This window comes from Gopherus flavomarginatus, chromosome 4 (assembly GCF_025201925.1).
Source record: "Gopherus flavomarginatus isolate rGopFla2 chromosome 4, rGopFla2.mat.asm, whole genome shotgun sequence".
In the NCBI taxonomy this organism is placed as follows: Eukaryota; Metazoa; Chordata; order Testudines; family Testudinidae; genus Gopherus; species Gopherus flavomarginatus.
Window position 1 is genome coordinate 147872383 of NC_066620.1, and position 21909 is coordinate 147894291.

At 44.5% G+C, this 21909-nt stretch overlaps 1 protein-coding gene across 1 annotated transcript in view; it reads left to right on the top strand.

The window, feature by feature from the left end:
• Positions 1–21909, top strand: part of MDN1 (midasin AAA ATPase 1) — a 171553-nt gene that overhangs the window by 135188 nt on the left and 14456 nt on the right. Inside the window, exons 76-88 of the mRNA XM_050949353.1 lie at positions 488–614; positions 2248–2353; positions 3076–3191; positions 6507–6992; positions 7786–8015; positions 15011–15157; positions 15353–15525; positions 16210–16371; positions 16875–17012; positions 17554–17695; positions 18514–18692; positions 19887–20030; positions 21110–21245. Of these exons, the coding sequence (XP_050805310.1) occupies positions 488–614; positions 2248–2353; positions 3076–3191; positions 6507–6992; positions 7786–8015; positions 15011–15157; positions 15353–15525; positions 16210–16371; positions 16875–17012; positions 17554–17695; positions 18514–18692; positions 19887–20030; positions 21110–21245 (2286 nt within the window). The remainder of the gene's footprint in view (positions 1–487; positions 615–2247; positions 2354–3075; positions 3192–6506; positions 6993–7785; positions 8016–15010; positions 15158–15352; positions 15526–16209; positions 16372–16874; positions 17013–17553; positions 17696–18513; positions 18693–19886; positions 20031–21109; positions 21246–21909) is intronic.

Genomic DNA, 21909 nt, shown 5'->3' on the forward strand with positions numbered 1-21909 from the left:
ATGCTATTATATAATACTTATGTGATTATAAAAATTAAATTCACAAGTGCTTTGAAAGTACTATTTAAGTTGGCTTGTGTGAAAGCAACATTATACTTCACCCTGTTATTCAGCAGATGTTTTGAACTGGGTTAAGACTGATTGTCTTTGTCCCTGGTTTTATTTGACACTTCAGTTTTTGCCTTTCAGACGCATGTTTTTTGGTTTGCTGCTTCTTTGTTTTACTACTCTTCCCATTTTCAAATCACCCCTAAGGTTAATGTCTACTCGTCTTCATTTAGTACTTTTCTGTGTGTTTCTCTATCATGATCTTGAATTAGCTTCTAATGTATGGTTGCCTAAAGGGCTGTTGGCCTCAGAAAAAAACCTTTTGTATGTGTTAGCAAAATTGGTACTGACTAGGTCTCATACTGTATAACAAAGTACCAGAGCATGAAGACATGGTATAAGTGAGTTGTTGTTTGTTTTTTTTTAAATGCCTTTCTAGGTTTGTCATATCGAAAAGGCCTTGCTTGGTCTCGTTCAAAAGACCCTCAGGATATGCTTTGCCTGCACCCCTTGGATTTACACAGTGCACTAGCCCTAGTCAACTGCACACATGAATTGGATGCCAAGTACGTACTTAGCATTTTATACTTTTGGATTGTAATATTAACCATCAACATAACTTACAAAATGAAGTGCATCTGGAATGACTTGTTCTGCCTAGTCTTTCTGGATTATTTATAGGTTTGGTTTTTTTTTCTTACATGTATGAATTACTTTTACTTTAACTATATGGTCAGTAAACCACTGAAAATATTATTCCTATTGTAGTACCACCTACAATTTTACTATAACTAAAAACACTTGAGGGGAAAATATTTTTCAATCAAAATGGAAGCAGAAACACACTTAACTTTTTTTAACGAATGTTTAGGAATTTAGAACCATAGGAATTGATTTGAGCATTGGCCTGCTAAACCCAGGGTTGTGAGTTCAATCCTTGAGGGGTCACTTGGAGATTGGTCCTGCTTTGAGCAGGAGGTTGGACTTAGATGATCTCTTGAGGTCCCTTCCAACCCTAATGATCTATGACTCTTGGCTGAATTCCTTTTCCAGATCAAACCAGTGGTCCATCTAGGCTAGTTTCCTGTCTCCAACAAATGTTTGAGAGGAAGATGAAAGGTCTCCAAAGCAGGGAGTTATGGATAAACCTGCCCATAGGGAAGCATTTTTCATAAACCCCTCGGTCAGACATTTTATGTCCTGAAGCATGAGGGTTTATATCCCTTCCAAATGTAGGAGTTTGTTTATAATTTTACTTTCTCAACAACAAAATAAGGACAAAGAGTTCTTTACTGGAATCTAGACTACAGGTATGTCTACACAAGGGGTCCCCAGCGCAGTGCCCACGTCCTGGCCAGTGGTGAAGCATCCGCCGAAATGCCGCCGAATTTCTGTGGCATTTCAGCAGCAACGCCTCTCGACGATGATGCTTGCCACCGACAAGCAAAGTCATCAAGAGGCGTCGCCGCCAAAATGCCGTGGAAATTCGGCGGCATTTCGGCGGATGCTCCACCACTGCCATGGTCCTTCGTCTGGCGCCCACGAGACAAAAAGGTTGGGGACCACTCGTCTACACTGACACTTAGTCGGCAAAACTTTTGTCGTTTAGAGGTGTTTAAAACCCCTCCCCCATCCCACTGAACATCAGAAATTTTACTGACAAAAAGAACCGGTGTGAACAGGGCTTTGTTGGCAGGAGCACTCTCCTGCTGCTGATAAAGCTGCTGATGGGGGGTGGATGTTTTTTGTCCGCAGGAGAGCCCTCTCCTGCCAACAAACAGCAGCTACACTGTGTGGCTTTTAGCGGCACGGCTGTAACAGCACAACTGTGTGTAGTGTAGCTATAGCCTTAGTCATTTTGAAAAATTCCAACTTAGTGTCCCTTTAAATTGTGGAGTGATTTTGGAATGTGACATAGGGATGAGTTGGATCACCCCAAGTCTCAATTATAATTGCTACTCAGATTCTTCAGTAGCTTCAATTTTTTAGTATTTTTTTCCTGTAGAACAGCCATGGAGGAACTGAAAAACTTTGTTTACTTATATGATCATTTATTTAATAAAGTTGCAAAAAAATTGCTGGATAAATGCACAGATAAATCCAGCTTCTTTAAGCTTGGTGATACCAGGCCTGCTGTTAAGCCTTCCAGGATCCTGACGTTGTGTATCTTTAAAGTCAGACTTATTCATATTCTTTCAGGTTGCTGACAGAGATTTCTTCTGTCTGGGATGGATGCCAAAAGTACTTCTATCGATCTCTTGCACGCCACTCTAGGCTTCAGACAGCATTATTAGCACCTGCCAAGGTAAAGGAGTAACAGCAAGCAAAAATGGAGAATGGTTTTTATCTGAATTACCGCTTTGAACTTGGAGTTTGGATTTTCTGATACTGAGTTGAGTCACAGTCATAGAAGATCTATGTTTATTTAAAATCTGGTTTGGGGACAGCATTCCAACTTAGTGATTTCAAACTATTGAGAATCTCTGGCTTTGTGAATATATAACTTAAAAAATAACTAGAGATGTTATTTAATAATCTATATTGTATGTACAGCATCTTTCATCCCAAATTGCTTATTGCATTGTACATATACAGGAATCCCATTAGCCTTTCTTGTACTGTGGAAAATATTTAGGTAGACAAAATCCAAATTATCCTGTGTGGAATTTGGTCAGTACAATAGCATTGATATTTCTACTTTCATGAAAAGTGCTCTGGGATATATAATGATCAGACTTGGTCAGAGCCTCCATTCTGTGTCTCATGCAAAAGATAGCACCTTCAACAGCAAAGTGCCTATACCTTGTGTGGGTTTTAGTTTAGTATTGAAAGGGGAAAGAATGGTTCCTGTTAAATCAGCACCACCTTCTGCAGTACCTGAGGCTTTCCAGGTATTCCCTCATCCAAGCACTGACTAAGCCTGATGCTGTTTTGTATGTGATCTTGTTAGATCTCACAGTCCAAGGCAGTGTGATGTAATTGAACACAGTTTTAGTCACCTTTGCTTGCTCTGCCGCCTCTCTTCAGGAAATTGGACTAGGTAGCATTGATAGATGTAAAGGATTCACTGCACACCTTATGAAGATGCTTGTTAAGCAGAAGAGCTCACTCACTGCCTTGACAGAACAATGGATAATACTGAGGTATCTCACATTTTATTAGTATAGCCTTATTTTAAAATGTTGAAGAGGAAGTTGACTCTAAATATTTAAGTTTATAAAAGAATGGAAAATTGCATGATAAAAGGAATAGATTTCTCTTCCGTTTTTTATTTTTTGCCTATGTGTCTGATGTCTCAAATAAAAGGAAAAGAATTGTGGTTAGACCACATTTGTCCCCTCTCTCAGTGCACAGATCAATTTCAGACCAACATAATATTAATGTGTTTAATTCAGTAGACTAATAGCTCCACCTTCTGGAATTAAAATGTGGAGCAAGAGTCACAACTGAGCTCAAATCTGGGCAAGCAGATTGAAAATTTAGTAAATGAGTAGCCTACCAAGAATCAAAATGTTTAAGAGAAATGAGAGACCTACCCAACTGAAGACCAGAAAAGAATCACACTACAAAACTATACCAAAATCCTTTGATTTGTCAAACATAAGCCATTTGATAGTGATAGTGCCTTGTGATTGGACTTAAGTTTGTTTAACTTGTATCTTAGCTTGTCAAGTTTTTGGGAAAATTAATTGGCCAGCAAGTGGCTGACAAACATTACTCCTGGGGAAATTCTGCACCAAAAAATTAAATTCTGCATATTTTGTCAAAATAACACAATACAATCATACCAGTTTCAATTATTGTGGTAATTTATTTCAAAATATCTGTCAGCAAGTATGTCTGTAACAATACAGACCAAAAAAAAAAATTCTAATTTTTTTTGACAAACAGGCATATTAATATTGAACTTTGAGTAATTCATTTAAATTACAATACAAAACTATATTTCCTGCACTTGTCAGAAGCAGTGCAAACACTTAGGGGAGTCAGGGGTAATGGAGGAGCTGAGGGAGAGGGAAAGAGCCTGGGAGTGAACCTGGAGGGTGTTGGGTGTGGGTGGGAGAAGGTTTGGTGGGGAGGAGGATTGTTAGGGAGTTAGGAAGCATTCCCCATGCAAACCCTGACCCCAAGCCTCTCCCATTCAGTCAGGCACAACCGCCCCTCTCCCCAAACCCCTGATCCCCATGTTTCCCTGCAGCCCCCCTACCCAGGCTCAACGCCGTCACACCACTAGCTCCTGAGCAATGTTCCCTCTAATTTTTTCCATCCATGGGCAGGATTAATTTTGTTATGTGCACCGAGGTAACATGAGAATATGCACCACCAGTAGAAACAAAAAACCTAGATATAATATATATATTTTTTAAAAGTTACCAATAGGGATAATTACTCCAGCCAGGACAGGCTAGGCATTTTAGAGCTCACTACTCAAAGAATTTAAATTTAAGTGTAAGAGAGAAATAAAAATTATGAAATGCATGGACCAGTCAAAAAACTAAAATAACACACTTTGAAAGAATAAAATTACAGAGAATATATGTGCATTGCAGGAAGTGCTCCTTCTCATAACACACGAACTAGGGGTCACCAAATAAAATTAATAGGCAGCAGGTTTAAAACGAACAAAAGGAAGTATTTTTTCACACAATGCATAGTTAACCTGTGGAACTCCTTGCCAGAGAATGTTGTGAAGGCCAGGAGTATAACAGGATTCAAAAAAGAACTAGATAAATTCATGGAGGATAGGTCCATCAATGGCTATTAGCCAGGATGGGGAGGGATGGTGTCCCTAGCCCCTGTTTGCCAGAACCTGGGAATGAGCGACAGGGGATGGATCACTTGATGATTACGTGTTCTGTTCATTCCCTCTGGGGCCACTGGCATTGGCTACTGTCAGAAGACAGGATATTGGGCTAGATGAACCTTTGGTCTTACCCAGTAATGCCTTCTTATAAAGTACCAAGGAGTAACAACAATAATAATATAAGTATGTGTTGGGAAGTGAGTGTGAGAGTGAGACAGAGACTGTGTGCGTGTGCGTGCTGGGGAAGTTTCTGATAGACGCAGTGCGCTGTCTCTTTTTAAGGCACTCACTGAAAGCTCTCCTGCTCTGTCCTGAGCCTTGTCTCCCCCTCCCACTCTGCAGAGATGGGGTAGGGGAGAGGGAGAGACAGAATGTGTGTGAGGGATGAGTGTGACAGAGACAGAGATTGTGTGAGCTAGCTGCTGAGGAAGTCTCAGAGCGTGTCTATACTTACCAGTAGATCGGCACTGTTGATTTACGGGTCTGATGAAGACACAGTAAATCGATCGGCAAGCATTCTATGCATGCCCAGTGCTGCAGAATTCCCCTACAGGTTTTTTTTCCCCCACAGAAAATACATTCTGCCCCTAAAGTGCTGTGCAGCTGGCTGTTCTGGGGCAACAGTGGCCTATGGTGGGCAAAAGGTGGAACTGCAGTACTCGGCAGAACGCTTTTTATGCAGGGGCGAGGTGGGAATTATGTGGGACAGATTAATTCTGTGCATCTGCAGATGTGCAGAATTCCCCCAGGAGTAACACATGACTCTCTAAGTGAAAATACAGAAACCTCAGCAGAGTTTAAAAGAAAAATCTTGTACAGTTGGATAGTTAGTTTGTAGGGGTTTGCATCTCTTGGGCTGAAAAAAATGATCACCAGTGCACAATAAATACCTTGTCTTTAGCCATTTTATTCCACTCTCAGTCACTTCTGGATGACTTACTGATATCCCTGCCAATTCCACTGTCTTGCTCATGCACCCACAAATTCTTTCTGTAACACTATAGAACTGTCTATGATGTTGCGTTAGGGACTGTTCTCTTAGGTTTTTGTATGACTCCCAATCTGAATTAGAGCCTTTTGGTGCTACTGCAATGTAAATATTTATTGATATTTTTCTGTACTTCACATAATTCATTGCAATAGTCTGACTATATAAAGTATGCAGAGATATTTAGCTGCATTGCTGTCACTTGAAATTTATGGCAGGTTCATGTGATCATTTTTCATGAGCTTTCTCTCTGGAAAATGCTGGCTTGGTAGGATTTATCCACGTTAAATAGTGGAAGAAAGTGAAGAATAATTGAATGTAGGCCAGGGAGTTTGTTAATCTTATTTGTTTTTAATAAACCTGGAGTATTTTGATAAGGAGGACCTCAAGAAACTCATGTGTACAAAATGGGGAGGAGGAGCTTCATTTTCTAGCTTTAAAGAGATTATTGCAAATCAATCAGAAAATATATTGAAATAATTAAAAATATCCTAAATGTTCTTTAATAAAAGTTATTTGTATCTGGATGGGAAGAGTGATGATATTATAACAATATTTTACATACTTCTGATTTTATATTCTAAGATTCTACTTTAAGGAAATGCGATTCCATATTTTAATAAAAAGTCTTTTTAACCTTTCTTCTTGTATGACTCTTCTAAACAGGAATCTCCTGAGTTGTGTACAGGAGATTGATTCAAGGATGAATGTTACTAGAGACTATAATGTAGCCTTTCCTCCTCAAGATAGTATTCAGCAGTGGACTGAGAGACTGCAACATCTTGCCATGCAATGTGTGATGGTCATTGAGCAGCTATCTTGGTTTATACAGTGCTGCCCAAGAGAACAGTCTTTAATCTGTAGTCATGGTGTAAGGACGGATATGAAAACAAACATTCCCCAGTGTAAAGGAACTGAACAGAATCTGGAAAATGCCCAGATGGGAATACCTGATCTAATCCAATCAGAGCTAAAATACCTATCTCCAGTGGCTGCAGAACAACTACCCTCTGGATGCAGGATGCGAAAACAGGATCAGTTGTGGCAGCAGTTGTCTGCAAGAGTGACTGAGATGCTCACGGAGATTAAGGCTGTGAAAGCAGATATAGACAGAATAAGACAACAGTCTTGTGAGACCTTATTTTATTCCTGGTGAGTTGTGTGCATGCATAGAATTGAAACACTTCCTGTGCATTTGGAAATTCATAAGATTTAACAATATACCCGGGAAGTAAATTAAAAAGCTTGCTAATATTGCTGCAATTTGAAATACTTTTTAAGAATCTGAAAGATATACTTCTTTCCTGCTTACTTTTAACCTTAGAAATATTTAGGATGTCAAATCTGTACTTTCCTGACTTTTCTGGAGTACTTGTTGGTAATCTCAAATTGAAATTGGGACGTCCCACATCCTTAAGTGAAAGAGGCAGGCTTGTTGAATCTTTAATAAAGATTTCTTCTCCTGCTGAGTGTTTCTCTGTTGTTTGAGTTAAATAGTTAACAAAACCAAACAAATTCTTTTAAATAATCCAAGCAAAAATTCCTTGCACTCTGTTGCTCAGCGTTTGTCTCTGGTCTCCAGTGATATCATCCCACTGGTTCTCCTGTTGTGCCTATAGTTCCAATTTAGACAAGGCATGAATTTCTAATGTAAAAATACAAGTAGATTATTTTTTATAGTTTAAAAAAAAACAAAACAACACCTCAAACCACCACCACCACTTCAAGCTTTTTTATACATCACAGAAAAGCAAAGCAGTACATACTCCATCTGTCCTTTTCAGGTCCTCTTTAAGCAATATTATACTTCATATGGGTGGCATCAGTGCTTGTTTCCATGACTTTTATTCCATTAGGAAATAAAGTAATCTCCATCTTAAAGAGTAAAGGCATAATTTTAAATGTATGTTTCTTTCAGTATTATGCCATTTCTTTCTTCTTATAGGAAAGATTTTGAAGTTTGCAGTTCAGGGCTGAGCTGTTTGTTGAAAGTCTCAACTCAGTTGCAGAGCATAGAGTCCATATATGTTCTTCAAGGGATGGAAGGTAGGAAGTCCACAAAGCAGATGGCATTAATCAAGAGCCTAGAATACATCCAAGCGGAAGTTAATAAAACTGCTGCAGACTTCACTACCTGGAAAACCCAGCTTCTCGGTTTGACTTCAGACTGTGGTGGTAAGGACTGCTCCTCTAAGTCTTGAAATTTAAATGAGAATTCAGGACATCTGAGCTGAAATGTGCCTAGGGCGCAGTAAAACTAGTTTGGTCTAGTCTGAACTTTTTGTCCATTGCAAAGTCATCACACAACTTGTGTAGTCTGTAGTGTCTGCTTAATTTTGTAGTTGTAGGATTAACAAAAGTACTTTGGGAAGGATGTATGAGGAAACTTGCATAGTGCCAGTCTGCACTATGCACACCATAATTCCATGAGTGCAAATATTCACTCACAAAGTGTGGGAGAAAATTAACGCACTATTTTGTTAGCTGTTGTCTTCCATAAGCTTGCTTTGAGCAAGTATTTTTCAAGCCAAAGAATTGTCAATATCTTGTGTCATCTTTCAGAGTCTCTCTTTTAATGATGGGCAAACCTCCCTGAAAAGTTTGAATGCTTTGCTAAAACTTCTGAGGTTCACTGCTACAGAATCCCCCACTACCTTTTTAGAGATCTCTCCGGTTGGTCCCAGATGCACCTATCCTTTTAAACTTTCCATGCTTTTGGACTCTACTGGTCAATGTGCATTGGACACTGAAATCTTAACCCAGATGCTGGGGCTGGAACCGCTGGACAACTGCAGGGTTGATTAAATGCCTCCTTGCCCAAATTTTTAAGTCTGAGTGCTCTGCTTCTCTTTGTTTAATGAAGCTTTCAGCACATCCCTAATAACATCTGTTCTTCTTCGAGTGATTGCTCATATCCATTCCAGTTAGGTGTGCACGCCATGCGTGCACGTTCATCGGAAACTTTTTACCCTAGCAACTCCAGTGGGCCGGCAGGTCGCCCCCTAGAGTGGCGCCGCCGTGGCGCCTGATATATACCCCTGCCTGCCCACCCGCTCCTCAGTTCCTTCTTACCGCCGTGTCGGTCGTTGGAACTGTGGAGCGTGGCATAGCTGTCCTCCACGTCCCTAGCTCTCCTTGTTCTACTGTTTATAGTTGTAGTTAGTAGTTAAGTGTAGTTAGTTAAGTAGTAATATAGTAAATAGTGTAAATAATATTTGTAAATATTTGTTAGCCGGTTTGGGCCGTAGCCCTTCCCGGCACCCGGCACCGGGCTCATGCCTGGTTCGCCGGGCTTCAAGCAATGTGCGGCCTGTAAGAAGCCGATGCCGACCAGCGACCCCCACGACGCGTGCCTAAAGTGCCTGGGGGAATCGCACATATCGGACAAGTGCCGCATTTGTAAGGCTTTTAAGCCTAGAACAAAGAAGGAGAGAGACCAGAGACTTAGGACTCTCCTCATGGAAGCGGCACTCGACCCGGCAGCTTCGCAGACCGTCACCTCGACACCGGCACCGGATCGCGCCGGCACCGGAAAGACTCCCCGGCACCGACCTTCCCCGGCACCGGGTACAGAAGCAAGGCCCTCGAAGTCTGCAACTCCATCCAGGCAGACTCGAGTGGAGCGCCCGGCACCTACATCTGCTGCGGCGCTACCGACAGGGATCCCGTCGACTCCGGGCCCGGAGGGTCCGTCGAGTCCGGTCCCGCCGAGCTCCCCCATAAGATCTGGGGTTGAGCTATTGGTCCCATCGACGCCGGAGACCTTCGCCTCGGCACGGGACCTCATTGCCCTGACTGAGCCAACTCAGCCTCCACCCCCGGTACCTCCGGTGCGGGTGGCGTCCAGAGGCAAACCAATGATGAGAGCGCCGTCTCGGGACTCACGCTCGCTGTCGAGGTCCCGGCACCGTGGTCACTCAAGATCCCGGCACCGCTCCCCTCGGCAGTACCGGTCGTACTCGCGGCACCGATCGGCCTCCAGACGGTCCCGGTCTGGTTCCAGCCACCGATACTGGCACCGGGACTCTAGGAGCCATTCCCGCCGTCGATCAGCGCCCCGGTCGACCTCCCGGCACCGCGTCGGTGGCAGGTCCCGGTCCCGATCCCGGCACCGAGTCAGCAGCCGGTACCAGTCCTGATCCCGGCACCGAGTCAGCAGCCAGTACCGGTCCTGATCCAGGCACCGAGTCCAAGACAGACCCCGGTCCCGATCCCGGCACCGGTATGACTCCCGGTACCAGTCCCCGGCACCGAGAACATCTTCGGCGCCAGGATGCGGAGACACTTACCAGCCGCGGTCGGCCCCTCCATGGCCTTCCAGACAGCCGTCGGTGTCGTCGCAGGCTGACAGTGTATATGCGCTGGGCACTGACAGACAAGCGGCCCTTTTCCAAGACCCTCTGCAACAGGACCAGGGACCGCAGAAGTGGGGGTTCTGGACACCCTGGGCGTATCACCAAGCCCAGGGCCCCCAACAGCTTCCTCCTAGGCCTGCGACGACAGAGCACAGGGTGCCGGAGGCGTCGTTGTCTCGCCCCCCCCCCCCCCGGACGGGGAGGACGGGTCAAAACAACAAGACCCTGAGCTCCCTCCGGAGTCAGAGGAGAGGGCTGAGGCAGACCCCCCGCTGGACACTCTCTTGCCGGGGGTCTCCTCATTGTCTTCTCCCGATGAGGCGGTGGCAGGCACTTCTTCCAATAGCCCTCCTCCGCTAGATCTCAGGGCACATCAGGACCTTCTCAGGCGCGTAGCACAGAACTTGAGCCTGCAAGCTGAGGAGGTCTCTGAGATCGAGGATCCCGTCGTCAGCATCCTCTCCTCCGATGCTCCCACTAGGGTCGCCCTGCCCTTTATTCGGACGATCCAGGCCAACGCCAATACGATCTGGCAATCGCCGGCCTCCATCCCCCCTACTGCACGGGGCGTCGAAAGGAAGTACATGGCCCCCTCCAAGGGCTATGAGTACCTCCATGTTCACCCGACACCATGCTCCCTCGTGATACAGTCGGTGAACGAGAGGGAGCGTCATGGGCAGGAAGCCCCAGCCCCCAAATCCAAGGAGGCCAGGCGTATGGACCTCCTCGGCCGCAAGGTCTATTCGGCGGGGGCCCTTCAGCTCAGGGTTTCCAACCAGCAAGCCCTTCTTAGCTGCTATGCCTTTAACTCTTGGGTGGCAGCGGATAAGTTCAAAGAGCTGTTGCCACAGGAGGCGCGTCAAGAATTCGTGGCGATTCTTGACGAGGGCAAGAAGGTCGCAAGAACCTCATTGCAGGCCTCCTTGGACACTGCGGACTCGGCTGCCCGTACCCTCGCCTTGGGGGTGACGATGCGCCGCATCTCCTGGCTTCAGGTTTCTGGCCTTCCACCGGAGCTCCAATACACCATCCAGGACCTCCCGTTCGAAGGCCAGGGCCTGTTCTCGGAGAAAACAGACCCCAGACTGAAAAGTCTCAAGGACAATCGGGTCATTATGCGCTCCCACGCCTGGGACGCAACGCAGACCCTTCCGGCCGCAACAACAGCAGCAGCGCCGGCCGTACCCCCAGTTCCGCCAGCGGCAGGACCTTAATAGGCGCCGCGGCAGAAATGGCAGGCGCAGGCAGTCGGGGAATCAAGGGGGGCAAAACCAAAGCTCCTCTAAAGCCCCACCTGGACCCAAACTTTCGTTTTGAAGGTGCGCCCGAAGGCGTAGTACCAGTGTCCCCCATGGATCCTTCCCCCCCCCCGCCCGTTTTCCAGCCGCCTTTCGTTTTTCCTCCAGGCGTGGACCCAAATAACATCCGACCGCTGGGTCTTACGCACGGTGCAGACGGGATACCGTCTGCAGTTTATATCTTTTCCTCCCTCCCGCCCCCCACCCTCGTCCCTCTTCAGGGACCCCTCTCACGAGCAATTCTTCCGCCAGGAGGTGCAGACACTCCTCGACAAAGGAGCTATAGAGGCGGTTCCGGAGAACGAGAGGGGCAAGGGGTTTTATTCCCGCTACTTTCTGATCCCCAAGGCCAAGGGAGGCCTCAGACCTATCCTCGACCTGCAAGAGCTCAACAAATATCTAGTGAAGCTGAAGTTCCGCATGGTATCCCTGGGGACCATTATCCCATCCCTGGATCCGGGAGACTGGTATGCCGCCCTCGACATGCAGGACGCTTATTTTCATATTGCCATATGGCTACACCACAGATGTTTCCTTCGGTTCATGGTCGACCGCCATCACTACCAATTCGCGGTCCTCCCGTTTGGCCTCTCTACGGCTCCGAGGGTATTCACAAAATGTATGGCTGTCGTTGTGGCACCTCTTCGGCGCAGTCGCATTCACATGTTCCCTTACCTCGACGATTGGCTAATTCGGGGCACGTCAGAGCTGCAGGTCCGCAGCCACATCCGCAGGATCACTGGCCTGTTTGCTACCTTGGGCCTCATGATCAACGTGGACAAGTCCACTCTGCTCCCCTCGCAGAGGGTGGAGTTCATTGGGGCCTGGACTCCACCTTGGCCAGGGCCCTTCTACCGTTGCCCAGGTTCCAGTCGTTGTCGGCGATCGTTCAGCGCTTGCTGGCAGCCCCCCTGACATCGATACGGACATGCCTAACCCTGTTAGGCCATTTGACGGCCTGCACGTTTGTGACAGGGTATGCACGGCTCCGCATGAGGCCCCTCCAGTCTTGGCTCATCGCACATTACCAGCCGGAAAGGCAGTCACTAGACACGCTTATCACAATCCCCCAGGGGGTGTTGGATTCCCTCAGTTGGTGGCTAGACCAGTCCGTCGTGTGTGCGGGGCTCCCATTCCACCCCCCCCCACCCCTCGGTGTCCCTAACGACGGACACCTCAGATCTCGGCTGGGGGGCCCACCTGGGAACCCTGAGGACACAGGGCCTGTGGTCCCCGCAGGAGGTGGAGCTACACATCAACATGCGGGAGTTGAGAGCGGTCCGCCTTGCTTGTCAAACGTTCTGTCACCAGCTTCGAGGTCGTTGTGTCGCGGTATTCACCGACAACACGACGACCATGTACTATATCAACAAGCAGGGCGGCACCAGATCCTCTCCCCTATGTCACGAGGCGATGCGACTCTGGGACTTTTGTATAGCCCACTCCATTCACCTCACGGCTTCCTTCCTCCCCGGAGTACGGAACACGCTGGCGGACCGCCTGAGCAGATCCTTCCTCGCGCACGAGTGGTCCCTCCGCCCGGACGTCGCCCTCTCGATCTTCCAGAGGTGGGGTTGTCCCCGCGTGGACCTCTTCGCGTCCAGGGGGAACAGGAAATGCCAGGCGTTCTGCTCCTTTCAGGGCCGGGAACCCGGGTCTATAGCAGACGCCTTCCTTATTCCGTGGACGACCCACTTGTTCTACGCGTTCCCCCCGTTCCCGCTGGTCCACAAGGTCCTTCTGAAGGTGCGCAGGGACAGGACCCACGTGATCATGGTAGCCCCAGCGTGGCCCAGGCAACATTGGTACCCCATGTTGCTGGACCTGGCCATAGCCAACCCAGTTCCCCTGCCCCTTCACCCGGACCTGATCACCCAGGACCACGGTACTCTCTGTCACCCGGACCTCCAGTTGCTGCACCTCGCAGCGTGGCTCCTGCGTGGCTGACCAGATCCGAGTTACGCTGCTCCACCCCGGTACGTGAGGTACTCTTGGGCAGCAGGAAGCCTTCCACTAGAGCGACGTACTCGGCCAAGTGGAAGCGTTTCTCCTGTTGGTGCACGGAGAGGGGTTTCCTCCTGATGGAAGTTTCGGTGGCCAATATTTTGGACTATATTTGGTCCCTCAAGCAACAGGGCCTGGCGATATCGTCCCTTCGGGTCCACCTGGCAGCTATCTCCACCTTTCACCCGGGTGGGGATGGCCGCTCTGTTTTCTCTCACCCGACGGTGACTGGATTCCTTAAGGGTCTGGAACGTCTATACCCTAACGTCCGACCCCCTGCCCCTACCTGGGATCTTAACCTGGTTTTGTCTCGGCTCATGGGGCCCCCCTTTGAGCCGTTAGCGACTTGCTCCCTGCTCTATCTTTCTTGGAAGACTGCCTTTTTAGTAGCCATTACCTCAGCTAGACGGGTGTCGGAACTCCTGGCCCTCACGGTAGATCCCCCGTATACGGTCTTCCATAAAGATAAGGTGCAGCTGAGACCGCACCCTGCCTTTCTCCCCAAGGTGGTCTCAGCCTTTCACGTCAACAGGAGATCTTCCTCCCAGTTTTTTTCCCGAAGCCTCATTCTTCACGCAGGGAGCAACAACTCCACTCGCTTGATGTCTGTCGGGCTCTCGCGTTTTATGTGGAGAGGACCAAACCATTGCGCAAATCCCCCCAGCTTTTCGTGGCAGTAGCGGACCGCATTAAGGGGCTTCCCATTTCCTCGCAGAGGTTATCCTCGTGGGTAATGTCCTGTATCAGGACCTGCTATGGCTTGGCTCACGTTCCTACAGGCCGTGTGACTGCGCACTCTACCAGGATGCAGGCGTCGTCGCTGGCTTTCCTCGCCCGTGTGCCCATCCAGGAAATCTTGTCGGGCAGCGACCTGGTCATCGGTCCACACCTTTGCTTCCCACTACGCCCTGGTCCAGCAGTCCAGAGAGGACGCGGCCTTCGGATCTGCAGTGCTCCATGCCACTACTTCTCACTCCGACCCCACCGCCTAGGTATGGCTTGGAATTCACCTAACTGGAATGGATATGAGCAATCACTCGAAGAAGAAAAGACGGTTACTCACCTTTGTAACTGTTGTTCTTCGAGATGTGTTGCTCATATCCATTCCACACCCGCCCTCCTTCCCCACTGTCGGAGTAGCCGGCAAGAAGGAACTGAGGAGCGGGTGGGCCGGCAGGGGTATATATCAGGCGCCATGGCGGCGCCACTCTAGGGGGCGACCTGCCGGCCCACTGGAGTTGCTAGGGTAAAAAGTTTCCGACGAACGTGCACGCGCGGCGCGCACACCTAACTGGAATGGATATGAGCAACACATCTCAAAGAACAACAGTTACGAAGGTGAGTAACCGTCTTTTGTCTATCCCTGGAAAAGTGTAACTCTCCAAATTTAAATAGGTGCCCGTCAATGTATCATGTAGAGCAATGTGTGCTGTATATGAGGAAAACATGATGACTAATAATGCATTTAAATTCAATGCATTCCCATGTTAAGCTGGCAATTTTGTTTCAAAAGGGAACCAAGAATCAGAGGATGGGTTTGTAGAACATTTCTCTGTGCAAGTAGAAACTGCCATTCATGTTGTCCTGTATGCCATCCAGTGTTTAACGGAGAGAAAACAGGAAAAAGGAAAGGAGAAAGAAAAATGGTCAGAGGAAGATGGTAAGTCTGTGAGTGTAAGTTATGCACACCTAGATTACCCCTGTATTTAAGTAGCATCTGTTACTGAATATCACAGATTTCATGTTAATTGGAACTACCTATGAAACTTGATAAGGTTAGGAATTGGTGGATTTCTTTCTTTGAGAGTCTAGAGACTATTTTTAGTAACTGTGCGTTTCTGTATTTCTGTCAAAGAGGAGGAGGCCTCAGCTGACAGACTCAAGGCAGGGCTTTTAACTAAGCTCTTGGATGAAGACCTCTTTGCTGATGTGAGTTCTCTGCATGTGCAGAAAATAATTTCTGCCATTTCAGAACTCCTGGAAGGACTGAAATCTTATGGAGAGGATTGCACAGCAGACAAACACAAGGTAAATTCATTCTTCCCCTTCTCTTTGTATTGTGGTCCCAAGGGAGGAAGATTTGAACATGGGTTCACAGATATTTACTGTCTCTGCCTCACCACCTACCCCATCTGCATTTATCCTCAGAATTGGAAAGATGTGTGAAAACAGGGCAGATCAAAGTGCACTGCAGAACTTCCTTTGCATGGTAGCAGAGTCCACATGGACAGTCAATGCCTAGCATACTAGTGCGAGGTAGATTTACATGCCAGCTTGCTGCCAAATAACTGTTCTTATAGACAAGCCTCTGCTTTTTGTAGAGAAAGAAAGGTTTAGCTTTTGTGAAATGCGAAAGATAGAAAAAACGCTAGGAACAGAAGGAATTTAAGTAAAATATCTCCACTGGCTGTGTATCTGGAAAAAAATTTCATGTATTTTGTTAGGCTTAAAATTAAGTTATTTAATACAAAATAAGTCACTTCACTCCACACAATTATTTCTTGAGACTAGATAGATAGAATACATTTTTCAGGATGGAGAATTTCTAAAAGGCATGTTTTAAACTAAATGGTGCAGACATATTAGTTAGTCAAGGCAGAACATGATTTAAGGATTGATGTTTTCAGTATTGTTACCCTTTCTGAGGACTCATTTTAATGTAGATGGAGTTATATGACTGGAAGCTCTTTTTCCCTTGTCTTTAATTTGCAGTTCTTCAATCAGTCCTGCTACTTACTTGTGCGCCTAATGCCCATGCTTTCCAAGTATTCAGATCTTATCTTGTTCTATCTCATTGTTTCCTTGGCATCTCACAGAAGTACTGGGAAATTGCTTTCTGTTCTAACCAGTATATTTACAGAGCTCACGCAAAAGGTAAGAACCTTTAGAGAAATTATTAGATTGATATTAATCGTACATAATGTAGACAAAAGTCTGCAATGGCTTAAATGTAAATGTACACATTGTGTAAGTACAGTTTGAATTGACCTACATATGTCTAAAATTTGCTTTTTCTGTTGATTTTCAAGAGATTTCAGGGATTTTCTGGTTCATTTCTTGGTTGCATGTAGCAGCAGCATGGTAGATTTACAGTATGCAGGATGAGATGCAAACAAAAAATGTGACTGCTTAGAGATTTTGAGTCTTTTTTTAAGCTTTTCATTGCTAATGAAACAATTGATTTCTACTCAGGTTTATTCAAATTAGCATACATCTATATTTCTAGGAAGAAATACTGGAGGAGTAGGGACAATATAAGGAAATGGGTCTCAAAGTATAACACTTCTTGTTCTTATTGTTTAAAATACTCACTTATACTATCTTTACTGTCAGTACTAATTTTTGACTATTTATCAGTAAATGTTTCCCTTTTTTAGGGATTTTGTCTGCCAAAAGAATTAATGGAGGATGCAGCAGGAGAGGGAGCAACAGAGTTCCATGATTATGAGGGAGGTGGTATTGGAGATGGGGAAGGCAAGAAGGATGTGAGTGACAAAATAGAAAACGAAGACCAGGTATGTGTGTGGTTTGGTTCAAGGATAACTAGAAATGAACCGCTGGTCAGTTATTTGAAATCAAGATTTATTTTGAAGATTAGCATGAGCTGCAGCAAACCAAATTTGTAGTATACCCTAACTTTGGTTACTGTGAGTGGAATTTGTTGTAAATTTGGTCTTTCAGAGTAAATTGCTTTTTCCTTCTAAATTCCACCAGGGTTAGATTCAATGTTTAAGTAGCAGTCTTGGCTCCTGTAAATTGCTGAACACTGCAAAATAGTTTCTGTTCAAGTTCTTTTTTTGGGCCATTTTTACCAATAAAAAGGACTGTAGAAAGTAGAAATGTTCAGACCTTCAATCCTGAAAAATAAAACACACACAGATTGTGTTTAGGTGAAAGAAACAAATGGAGATGTTACTGACTGCTTTACTGTCCGACTAAGAAGTTAGGTTTATAACAAGGTAAAAATTATTACAATGAGTTAGTTATCAAGGTAATGTTAAACCAAGCATTAATCTTGAAAACAAACCCGTTGTAACTGTTGATTTAATAATCCAGGTGGAAGACACTTATCAAAAAGGTCAAGAAAAGGAGAAAGAGGATCCAGACTCCAAACCAGACATTGAAGGAGAGGACAATGCAATTGAAATGTCAGAGGACTTTGAAGGGAAAATGCATGATGGGGAACAAGACAAGAAAGGTTTGTTTCTTTCATTAAGGCAATCTGGTGAGATTTCACTCTTGTAGTTTCTAGAAATGCAATTGACTAGTTCAGTAACAGTTCTTACTTTCACATAGCAAAGCATATAGCACTCTTAAACCAACTCTAAGAATAGAATAGAAAAAGGCAAGTATAAATAGTAACAAGTCAGAGTTACAAAACACAAACCACAGCCAACTTCACAATCCTTAGCTGTAACAAATGCGTGGAACTGGAACAAATGAATTGGCTGTCCTTCCTATTGTCAAATGACCTATCACAGTGCTATAAATGGGTTAATGACTTCAGATGTCTTTCAGAGCAATGAGTGTTTCAGTAAATGCCAATATTCAGCAAAGCTGTAATACATTGGTACAAAAGAAATAGGCTGTTATTGACTTCTGAGTGTCACTTAGGAAAACAGAGCTAACTTTTTAGGGGGATATTTTGATTTTTCCAGTGCTTTATAATAATACATAACAAATGTCACTTAACTAAAAATCCTGCAGCAAAACAAAAATGCTTGCTGTGCAGCAGCATATTGTAATAGAACTTGTAAAGGATAGACTTGGCAAAATTATTTCTTGCCTTAATACATTGTGTGTACATAGAATCACCAGCTGCTTCTAAACAGGCTTCTGTTTGAATTGCAAGAGGCTATCTTTTAGTGCTTTTCAGTGTAAAGTTCCATTTTGGAGAAGTCCTTAGTCAATGCATTTTCTCATTAGTGTACTTTAAATTAAAAAAAAAAAAAAAAAAAAGCAGTTGACAGAATCCGTGTTGCGGCATGTTCCATTGAGTTGTGGTGCTGTACACAGAAGACAGTGACAAATCAGATGAAGATGAAGAGCTGGATAAACAGATGGGAAATCTTGGTGATGCTGAAGCTGATAAACTGGATGAGAGGCTCTGGGGTGATGACGACGACGATGATGATGAAGAGGACAATGACAATGATGCGAGTAAAACAGAAGAATCTGGACCAGGAATGGATGAGGTAAAAAAACAAAAGGAGAGCAAAAGAGATTTTAAAAAAAAGTGCAACGTTATTACCATGTGTACAACAGTTTACTCCTGGGTGAATACTGCTCTACTTTGCATGCGCAGAATTCATGTCCCCTGCAGATTTCTTTGCTTCCCCACAGAAAAATGACTTTCTGACAGGGAAGCAAAGGGAAGCCACAAGAGCAGTCATGTGACCCTCCCCAGCAGTATGTTTTGGGTGCCCAGGACAGCCGGCAGAGAGGTAAATCACTGTGGGGCAGAGGGCGGGACTGTGGAAGACCCAGCAGGTGGCTTCTACCCTGTGCTGGGCTCAGCTCCTAGTCCTGGCTGGGCTGGGGTGGATGGGACTTCCTCTTCCCCTGTACGGCATCCAGGGCCAGTCAGACCCACTCTCAGATTTCTCCACAGGCTGCAGGGAGCTCTGCAAACTCACAATGATCTCTTACCTCTGTGCAGCTAGTGACCTGTGCTCCCCATGTCATGTTGGAGCTTCCACATTTATTTGACAAATAAAATTTGCAGAATTTTAAAATATTGTGCACAGAATTTTGAATTTTTTGGCACAGAATTTTGAATTTTTTGGTGCAGAATGCCCTCAGGCATAATAACCTCACTAACTCAGTGTGACCTAGAGTATGAGACATAAAGGGGGAGAGTAGTTAAATTCTCCCTTCAAATGATGGGGTGTGTAAAATGGAAGTAGTAAATGGAAGTTTGGCTCTTGTCCCTAATTCAGCAAACCCAGATTTCTCCGTGTTCTTCAGAGTTGATCTTCAAGAGTTTGGACTTTCCTGACCAGCCTTAAGAAAGCAGGTGATCCTCATAGTTATAGTATGATATGGTGAGTTTCAAACTCACAATGCAATCACATGCCCAACTGAATTAAATCAACCTGAACCGAACGTGTCCCATGTGAACCTTTTGCCTAGCCCTGATGTAAGGTTGTCCATGCTTGCTGAGTATGGGCAAGTCCGTCATGACTGTAGTAATTGCACATTAATTGAAGAAAGTAACCACTTGTGTAGTAGCCTCTGGCCTCAGAAGGGGGCAATTTGAATATATCCTAAATGTGTTTGGTTTGTTTCCTTTGGGAGCTGCGGCCCTGTAATTACACAGACTTCTTAGCATTTTGCATAATCACTTTCTGGATTTTTTTTTTTTTTTTTTTTTTTTTGTCCATACTCAGGGTGATTCTGAGCTTGTTGCAAAAGATGACAACTTGGATGCAGGTAATAAAAATGATAAAAAGAAGCCATCTAAGGGTGAAGAAAAAGAGGAGCAAGCAGAGGATGGTGAAAATAAAGAGAAAATTCATGAACAAATAGATGAGGTAAAAAGGTTTTAAAACAGAACTAAGAATACTGTACTTTAAAGGGTCTTCAGAAGCCTGTAATGTTGTACTAGTTGTGCTAAGGGCCTTAATGGCATATTACTGTTTGATTAAAATATATATATATTTAAAATAAATTTAAAATGGCTAGCCTAGTTTAAAAAAACATCAAGATTGTTACAAGCCTGCTGTTAAAACACTTCTAGTCCATTATGCATTGCTGAGAACTTGAAGTGTTTTTATCTAGTAACTGAAGAACCTTGCCAAAAGTCAGAAATTCCCTATATTTGTTTTACTTAAAAATACTAATTGATGGTCAACACAATCACTACTTTGCAATCAATTTTTGATGATCGGCAGAGTGCGTCTCCATTCTGTGCTAATCAGAAGTTTTGCTCTCACAATTCAGTGATATTTATTCAAACTGCTGCTTATTTTGTCCTTGGAGATTCTGCACAGGAGCCAGAGTGCATTTGCCATAAGGTTTTAAAAATAAAGAATTAAGTACACATACTTAGTTTCTTCCTAAACTGTGTAGTCTTTAGTTTTTGTGAATTTCTGTGTCTGTAAATTGTTACTTCTCAAAAACCCATCTATGCCAGCCCAAACAATGGATATTAATCCTAGTGATGTGAAATAGAGCTGGGTGGCTTATCCTGCTCTAAGACTTTGAACAATAAAAATTATATTCCAAACACAGCAGCATCGTGTTTTGGGACAGAAAGGATTGATTGGCACAGCAGGGCTTAAAGAAAAAGCCAGAGTAGTGGGTAAGAAATACTTTTCTTTAGCATCCTATCTGCTATTCAGGCAGCTCTAGAACAGATGTCAGGGTGCGTACTTTAGAGCAAGGTGTCTTCACCAAAAAGAATATGCTACTTTAAAGCAATTTCAAACCCGCTCTTTAGGCTGGCCTAGGGACTTAGAAAAACTAATTAGTAGAAATTACTATTCACCATATTTGAATGCAAAATTTAATTTGCCATATATGTATCTCCATTTCCCAGAGAAATTGCTTCTTAACCCTTTTCCCCATCCCATCTACTTACAATATGTTGCTTTCTTCTCCTGCTTATCAGCGTGAATATGATGATAATGAGGTGGATCCCTATCATGGTAAGCAAGAGAAGCAGCCTGAAGCTGAAGCTTTGGACCTTCCTGATGACCTGAACTTAGAGAATGAAGAGAGGAGCGATGAGGACAACGAAGACGAAGGTACCAACTAAGAAATTGTCTCTCCAACTGCCCAGTGGAGAACTATTTGAGAACCTCAAATAGTGAGGAACTTGAGGCAAGAATCAGATAAGATCCCTTGTAAGAAAATCTGCTGCACAACAACCCAAATGTACCATTAAGACTAGAAGATAAAAATTGCTAGTTTTACATACTGGTTAGTTCACAGTATGTTTTGGAATCAGGAATTGGACAGTAGGGCTGGATGAGAGTCTATCCGTTACAGTTGCCTGTATGGAATACATTTTCTCTCATAATTAGTGTTTCATTGAACTTTATTCCAGGAGCTCATCTAGTAGTGATGATTCAACAACCTCCTTAGGCAGACTGTTTTATTGCCCAGTTGCTGCATTCTCTGTACTTTCTATAGTACCTCCAAGTATCTGCACTTAACAAAGTCTACTTAAAGCTGAGAAAATTTAGATTAGGACTAGTTAGTAGGAATAGACTCTGATGGGCCCTTACATACATAACTGTTGTATTTCTTAGAGAGGAGGCAAATGGTTATTATGAGAAATGATAGATTCTGCACATAAGGGACTGCTGTATTTTTTTCCTTTTATGATTTTGAAGCACTAGGCTTTTTTCTTCCAGTTAGGCTTTCTCTGTTTGCTGAAAGTTTTATATCACTTCCTTATCCTTTAAT